Source organism: Pantherophis guttatus, chromosome 10 (assembly GCF_059756535.1).
Source record: "Pantherophis guttatus breed Tessera chromosome 10, ASM5975653v1, whole genome shotgun sequence".
Classification (NCBI taxonomy): Eukaryota; Metazoa; Chordata; class Lepidosauria; order Squamata; family Colubridae; genus Pantherophis; species Pantherophis guttatus.
The window spans coordinates 3,490,473-3,498,832 of record NC_142072.1 but is presented as its reverse complement, the minus strand read 5'-3'; the positions used below and the strand labels follow the sequence as shown (position 1 = coordinate 3,498,832).

The 8,360-nt window shown below is 48.9% G+C and overlaps 1 protein-coding gene across 1 annotated transcript; it reads right to left on the bottom strand.

Annotated features, from left to right (window-relative positions):
* Nucleotides 1–956: 956 nt before the first annotated feature.
* On the bottom strand, nucleotides 957–6,746 carry B9D2 (B9 domain containing 2). The gene is made up of 3 exons (XM_060693831.2): nucleotides 6,452–6,746; nucleotides 5,219–5,344; nucleotides 957–1,811 (listed from the first exon to the last, which is right to left on the bottom strand). The coding sequence occupies exons 1-3, from the start codon at nucleotides 6,537–6,539 to the stop codon at nucleotides 1,498–1,500; spliced, it is 528 nt and encodes a 175-aa protein (XP_060549814.2). The 5' UTR covers nucleotides 6,540–6,746; the 3' UTR covers nucleotides 957–1,497.
* Between the last annotated feature and the right edge of the window lie 1,614 nt (nucleotides 6,747–8,360).

The window sequence follows — 8,360 nt, the reverse complement described above, 5'->3', positions numbered from 1 at the left end:
CAGGATAAAAATAAAACTTGTAACCAGCTTTTGGGTTGATGGTTGGGCCTCACGTGGGCAATAATGCTACCTTCCCATCTGCTTTTTAGAACAACATCCCCTATTTAATCTAGCTTTAAACCATCTTTAAAAACCTGTTTATTTCCCCCTGGGATTGGAATTATAGTCTGTTGGTTGGATTGGTCTCTTTTTAGTGGCGAGGGACGGAGAACGTGATGCTTTGTGGTTCCCTCCTCACGCCAGTTGGTGTTTTTATATGATATTGTGTTATTGTTTTATGCATCGTGTTGCGGTTTTTGCCTTGTGAAGCTGCCCATGTTTTTTTGAGGTCAAGACAGGTTAGAAATTTAACCAGAAAGGAACAGATAAAAAAATCAGTGGGTAGAAATGGCTTGTTTATGTGCTCGGCACTGTGTTGTAACCAAGCTTGACTCTTTGTCTCGGATAAATGAGGATTACCAGATTTAATACTTTTGAGCAACAAGAATGTAAGCTAACTTTGCGTAAGAAATTATAATTGCAATGGTAGTTCTAGCCAAAAAAAAAAGCAATTTATTTGGCCAAAACTACAGCTTTGGTGACCTCTGCTGACCACAGCCGGAATTACAACTCTCTTAGCATCTCGGATAAGACCAAATTTAGGGTATTAAATCTGGTAATTTTCATTTATCTCAAAAAAAAAAAAAAAAGGTAAGCTTTGTTACCGCGGTGCCAAACTCAGCTCCTTTAAGAAGTCTGGCCTGCAGTTCCCAGAATTCCCCAGCCAGCTAATGGAATTCTGGGAACTGAAATCCACAGATCTTAAAAGTTGACAAGTTGGGGAAAAAAATAAATAAATTGCAGCCCCTCCTTCTATCCTACATCACAAAACCAGGCCCAGGATCGCAGTTTACGGAGTTACCGCTGGTATTTTCATTAGGAGCGGGTTTAAAAAAAAAAAAAACACAGAAAACCAATTAAAAGTTCATGAGAAAATAGATATTTTTTTCCCTCCTTGATAAAACAGAAGAACAAGTACCCAGACCGAGCGAGGCTTCCCGCTTGGATGGATCCGGGCAAATTCTGCTCGAGAAAATTGAACCAGGTGGGATCGAAAGAAGCACCATCACCAAAGTTGAGATCTGCCATTAGAGCAGTGTTTCTCAACCTTGGAAGCTTGAAGATGGGTGGACTTCAACTCCCAGAATCCCCCGGCCAGCAGCGCTGGCTGGGGGATTCTGGGAGTTGAAGTCCACCCATCTTCAAGCTACCAAGGTTGAGAAACACTGCACTAGAGGAAGAGAAATCAGGAGGGAGAAAACAAACCCAGGGCCCAACGACGAGTCCCCATTTGGGTTGCAAAGTTCGGCGTGATGGCTTGTGATTCTAACAGTTCAAACAGGGTGGTGGTGTGGGGGTCTTCCTTCCCAGAGCATCCCTTTTGCCCCAAGTCCTTCCAATTCCTGAACTTTGGAGATTGACGGACCCATTTTCCACCTCCAAGCCCATCTTCGTGCTTCAGCATTCCACCCCGTAGCGGTCAAAGTTACGGAGCAACACAGCCAGCTGGAAATGCACGGTGCCCATGGCGCAGGTCTGTAGGCGGTAGCGGTCGGCCCCCGTGTAGATCAGGTCGCTGCTGATGAGCTGAGGGCCCCCTCCCACGAAACACTGGGACAGCTGCTCCTGCCAAGAGCCCAGCGGGCGCCAGGTGACGCAGTCCAGCTGGTGGAAGCCGGGGCTGGAGGGCACGTGGCAGAAGCCGTAGCCGTACAGTTCGATGCGCCCAAAAGCATCCTGGTGCCACACCTGGATGTGGAGCTTGGGCCAGCCTGCCGGAGAACGAGAAAAAAAAAACAGACTGCCCGTCATGTCGGTTTTTAATTGTAAACTTTTTTTATTCTGATTTTGATGGCTTTTTAAAGCACGCTTGAACTTTTATTATGTTGTAAGTTGCTGACAATTGCCATATTGGTGGGATGGGTGGCTTAGAAATTCAAGGAAGGAAGGAAGGAGGGAAGGAAGGAAAAGGAGGGAATGAAGGAGGAGGGAGGGAGGGAGGAAGGAAAAGGAGGGAGGGAGGGAGGAAAAGGTGGAAGGGAGGGAGGGAGGGAAGGGAGGAACAAAGGAAGGAAGAGGGAGGGAGGGAAGGAGGAAGGAAAAAGAGGGAGGAAAGGAAGAAGGAAGGAAGGAAAAGGAGGGAGGGAGGGAAGGAAGGAAGGAAAGGAGGGAGGGAGGAAGAGATGAAAAGGAGGGAGGGAGGGAGGGAAGGTGGAAGGAAGGAAGGAAAAGGAGGGAGGGAGGAAGAGAAGGAAGAGGGAGGGAGGGAAGGAAAGGAGGGAGGGAAGGAAGGAAGAAAAAGGAGGGAGGGAGGGAGGAAAAGGAGGGAGGGAAGGAAGGAAGGTGGAAGGAAGGAAGGAAAAGGAGGGAGGGAGGGAAGGAGGGAGAGAGGGAAGAAAGGTGGAAGGAAGGAAGAAAAAGGAGGGAGGGAGGGAAGGAGGGAGAGAGGGAAGAAAGGAGGAAGGAAGGAAGGAAGAGGGAGGGAGGGAGGGAAGAAAGGAACGAAGGGAGGGAGGGAGGGAAGGAAGGGAGGCACCATGCTGACTGGGGAAGTCTGGGAATTGTAGTCCACCCGTCTTAAAGTGGTTAAAGCTGAGAAACCCTGGTTCAACCACTTCCACAAGGCAGAAGTTCAAGACAAGCAGTGGCTGATAACAACAAAAACCATAACGACCCCCATCCACGGGCCATTCAGCGACAACTTCGGCTTCTTCTGTCTTCTCAGCCAAATTTCCTTGGGCCCACCCCTGTCCTCTCCCCTTCCCATTTCTTGTTCAGCTCCTCTTTCATAATTAGGACCATTTAAAAAAAAAAATTATTTACAGTTTTTTCTTAAACATACACAAGTGCTTGGTGAACAGAGCATCGTCTTGTTCAGTTTACTTTACAGACAATACTAATAACAATGATAATACTGTTTTAAGTATACATAATAATAACATTTCAACTTGGAACATTTACGTATACACTGTCGTCAAAATGTAGTCCATTATGTAGTACACAGAGTAGTTATTTCCCCAAATTTCTACTTTCTACCTCTTTTTTTTTTTTTAATTTGATTTATATGCCGCTCTTCTCTGGAGACTCAGGGTGGCTTACAATGCGCTAAGCAATAGCTTTCATTCTTTTGTATATTTATACAAAGTCAGCTTATTGCCCCCACAATCTGGGTCCTCATTTCACCTACCTTAGAAAGGATGGAAGGCTGAGTCAACCTTGAGCCTGGCGAGATTCGAACCTGCAGTAATTGCAGGCAGCTGGTGTTAAATTACAGAGCTCTGTCCGTTGAACTATCCAGGCTCTTTTTCTAACCCCTAATGAAGCAATTCCCCTATTGAGAGGTATTATGTCTCTATCCGTCATCTCTTGCCCTTTTTAGTATTTCAACTCTTTATTAACTTTTTGACAAATCTCCCCGTCTTCTCCCTTTCCCATTTCTAGTCCGGTTCCTCTTTGATAATTAGAACCAATTTTAGGGGTTTTTTTGTTTCACTGGCACAAAATGTATCATCTTCCCCAAGCACGACGTCCCCGAACAAATAAAGGGGACTGCGGAGGCCAGTTTTAATTATTGTGCATTGTCCATTCAGCTAGGAAGAAAAATAGGCGGTTTTTTATTCATCTGTTGAAAGGAAGAGTCAAAAAAGTCATTTTTTTGACTCCAGATGTCCAAGGAAAGGCCCGGGCCCCCTTTTTTTCTAAACCTGCCTTGTGCAGCTTCAAAATCAAACTCCCCCAAAGACAAACAGCTTTTGCCATTGGGCTCACGCTGAGAAACTTAATTTGGAAGCTGCTTGCCTCCCGATTTATAATCCCTTTGCAATATTTATTGCATCGGTTGTATTATTCCACGCCTGTGCCGCGCTTCGTATTAAGCACCTAATAAATAAAACCATTACGAATGGCCGCTACTAACTTCAGGGATCCGATGCCACCTGGATGCCTGGAATTAATAATGGAATGATGGAAGGGCCTTTGAAGGGGGAGGGGGGAAAATGGGGCCTCTCTGTGCCAGCGCAGTCTACCTTTGAATTCCAAAAGGAGGGGGGGGCTTTCTATATACCCCCTTTTGGGACTTTTTCTGAAGCCATGTACTGAAAAAGAGCACCAAGGATCCCATACTTCGATGATGCCATTGGGATATTTTTTTAAAAATTTGTATCCTGCTTTTATTATTTTTACAAATAACTCAAGGCAGCAAACATATCCTACACACTTTCCTCCTCCTATTTTACTCACAACAACAGCCCTAAGAGGTAGGTTGGGCTGAGGGGGAAGGACTGGCCCAAGGTTCCCCCCAGGTGGCTCTCCTGCCTAAAGTGGGACTAGAACTCCCAGTCTCCTGGTGAAAGACCCAAAGTCACCCAGCTGATTTTCCTTCCTAAGACGGGACTAGAACTCCCAGTCTCCTGGTGAAAGACCCAAAGTCACCCAGCTGATTTTCCTTCCTAAGGCGGGACTAGAACTCCCAGTCTCCTGGTGAAAGACCCAAAGTCACCCAGCTGGCTTTCCTTCCTAAGGTGGGACTAGAACTCCCAGTCTCCTGGTGAAAGACCCAAAGTCATCCAAATGGCTTTCCTTCTTAAGGCAGGCCTAGAACTCCCAGTCTCCTGGTGAAAGACCCAAAGTCACCCAGCTGGCTTTCCTTCCTAAGGCGGGACTAGAACTCCCAGTCCCCTGGTTTCTAGCTTGGCACCTTAATCCCTAGACCAAACTAGGCTCGCAAGTACAGTGTTTCCCCGAAAATAAGACCCTGTCTTATATATTTTTTTGAACCCCGAAATAAACGCTTGGCCTTATTATTATTATTATGCCGCCCAGAGTCCTCGGAGAGTGGGCGGCATAGAAATATGACTAATAAATAAATAAATAAAATAAATTTCGGGGCGCGTGGAGCAAGACTGGGGCTCCTCTTGCCGTCTTACCTGATTTCCATCTCTGTCTCCCTAACCCTAACCAGAGGAAATGGCTGGGACTGGCTACGCACGCAGTTAAATATTTGGGGGGGAAGGGGCTTATTTTAGCGCGTGCGCTCAAAAGCCCGATTGGGCTTATTATCCGGGGAGAGGTCTTATTTTCGGGGAAACAGGATAACCAGGATGTCATTCCCGGCTATCAGCCACGGCCATCCAGAAATATAAAAATATATCACTCTCCCCTCCCACTCCCTCCTCCTTACCTTGCAGGCCTTTGGTGGCGAAGTGGACATCGATGGGGTGGCACCAATAAGCCACGTCGTCTATCTGGGGATGGTCAACCTGGGTCTGCCCTTCCCGAAGACCGGACAGCAGTTTCCAGGCTCCCCCTGAGAGAGGCACCCAGCGGTCGTTAAAGAGAGCAACAAGGATCCCCACAAGCCGTTCCTTTTTCTTTTGGCAATCTTAGCCTTTAAGAATAACAGAGTTGGAGGGGGACCTCGGAGGTCTTCTAGTCCAACCCCCATCCGACCCCCCCCCACACTGCTTTCGTTCACCGAGTTGCAGATCTCTTGATCACAGGAAAAGAGAAAGGGGCTCTTTTCTTGGGGGTGCCTTTCAGCTCCCCAGAGGGGGCCTTTCCTGGTGGTCTCCCATCCAAGTCCAGGATGCCTGCATACCCTGCCCTGCTTCCAGCATTGGAGGGGACCTCAGAGGTCTTCTAGTCCAGCCCCCCCCGCGTGCTTTCATTCACCAAGTTGTGGATCTCTTGATCGCAATACAAGAGTAAGAGTTGCCCTTCAGCCCCCCCCAAAGGGGCCTTTCCTGGTGGTCTCCCATCCAAGTCCAGGATATTAAGGAATAAGGGTCTCTTTTCTTGGGGGTGCCTTTTAGCTCCCCAAAGGGGCCTTTCCTGGTGGTCTCCCATTCAAGTCCAGGATATTAAGGAGTAAGGGTCTCTTTTCTTGGGGGTGCCTTTTAGCTCCCCAAAGGGGCCTTTCCTGGTGGTCTCCCATTCAAGTCCAGGATATTAAGGAATAAGGGTCTCTTTTCTTGGGGGTGCCTTTTAGCTCCCCAAAGGGGCCTTTCCTGGTGGTCTCCCATTCAAGTCCAGGATATTAAGGAATAAGGGTCTCTTTTCTTGGGGGTGCCTTTTAGCTCCCCAAAGGGGCCTTTCCTGGTGGTCTCCCATCCAAGTCCAGCATAGTAAGGGGCAAGGGGCTCTTTTCTTGGGGGGCCTTTTAGCTCCCCAAAGGGGCCTTTCCTGGTGGTCTCCCATCCAAGTCCAGGATATCCCTGCCCTGAATCTAGCGTTTCCCTTCCCCACTGAATAACCAGCCCTCCCTTTCTTGGGGAGGGGGGCTGCAAGCGGGGACCCCCCCCTCCCAAAACTCACAAGGGCTGCACCTTTCCCCTCCCCAGGATGCTCCCCACCTGTGTGCCCCCCCACCACAGAGAGACCCCCCGCCTCCCCCCACCACCACCCCCGCACACACCTGTGTGGATCCCCCATTTGCAAAACAAGGAACTGCTGGGGAATCCACTGGCTCCCACGATCTGGCCAATGACGTGCACTTCGGCCATGGCCCTTGGCGGAGGGAGGGGTTGGTGGGGGGGGGGGAGGACGCCGGATTGCAGAAACCGGGCTTGGCACCGGCCTTTAGATGAAGCGGGCTAACCCGGGTCAGGATCGGCCCGGAACCCGCTTCGGAGCGAGAATTGCACGGATTTGCAACGGTTTCAGACGGCGCAGCGACGGCGAGAAGGGCGGGGGAGCGATCGACCGCGGGCGGGAGGGAGGAGGGGGCGGAGCCTCCCCGCGGTAGTCAAGACGCCTCGCCCGTCCCGCCTTCCTGATTGGCGCGTGGGGTAGGGGGCGTGGCCGAGAGGGGGGTATAAATACAGGGGCCGGCGGGCGGCGCTTGGGCAGAAGGCGTGGGCGGCGCCGGAGTTAAGGCTGCGTTTATTTCATTTTTTTTCCCTCCCCCCCTTCTTTATTTGAATGGGTAATTTCCCTCCTTCCTTGGGTTTGGGGAAGTAGAAATCAGACTGCAGCCTATTTCTTTGTGAAGTTTTGAGGCTGCCCATCTCACTCCCAGAGGGACGGCAATTAAAAACACACATATATAAAATAAATCAATATAAAATTGAAATATATAGAGAGAGGTAGATGATTGATAGATGATAGGTAGAGATAGGTATGATAGATTAGAGATAGAGATTATATATATATATATATATATATATATATATATATGTAGGTCTTTGGTTATTCGGGTCTTCTCCCACGTAAAATTGGAAGTGTCTTGGCGACGTTTCGACGTTTCGACGAAGTCTCATTCGTCATCTTCAGGCTGGTGTTCTCGGCTTCGTGCTTCCAGGAAGACCAAGAACACCAGCCTGAAGATGACGAATGAGACTTCATCGAAACGTCGAAACGTCGCCAAGACACTTCCAATTTTATGTGGGAGAAGACCCGAATAACCAAAGACCTACATACAAACACCCGCGAAAACCTGAGAAAACATATATATGGTTTTACCTATGTTAAGCTAAGATGTTCTTAGCTTACGTAGGGCTGTAGAACATCTTAGCTTACATAGTTAAAACCTGGCTAGAAAGAATATGCACATAAAAGCCATGACGCTCCCATAATCACCCGCGCGGCCGCATTCTGGACCAGTTGGAGCCTCCGGGTGCTCTTCAAGGGGAGCCCCACGTAGAGAGCATTGCAGTAGTCCAGGCGGGAAGTGACGAGGGCATGAGTGACCGTGCGTAAGGAGTCCCGATCCAGAAAGGGACGCAACTGGCGAATCAGGCGAACCTGATAAAAAGCCCCCCTGGCCACAGCCATCAAGTGCTCTTCTAAAGACAGCCGTGCATCCAGGAGGACGCCCAAATTGCGAGCCCTCTCTGTGGGGGCCAACGACTCGCCCCTAATAGTCAGAAATGGCACCAACTGACTATATCGGGACGCCGGAAGCCACAGCCACTCTTGACAAGCAAAGTCAACAGGGAAGACAGATTTCACTTAGCAAACATTTTACTAACTTAACTGCAGTGCTTCGCTTAGCAACTGGCAGGAAAGGTCGTAAAACGGAGCCGAAATTCACTGTCTCGCTTAGCGACAGAAATGTTAGGCTCCATGGTGGTCATAAGTCAAGGACTACCTGTATATTTCCTTGTCCTTTTGGCCCCGCGTGGAGCTGAGCCGGGACGTAGGAGGGTTCAGGATGCACCTTTGGTGGCTTTTCTGCGGAGAACGATTTCAATTTTGTCTTCAGCTCCTGAGTTCTTGTGATTTTTTTTTTTTTTTGTACACTTCAGGCACTTGAGAGGCGAGCGAGAGGCTCGGATTTTTATCTCGTGGATTCGGTTTTATTTAGAAAAACGTGGGAGTTGATC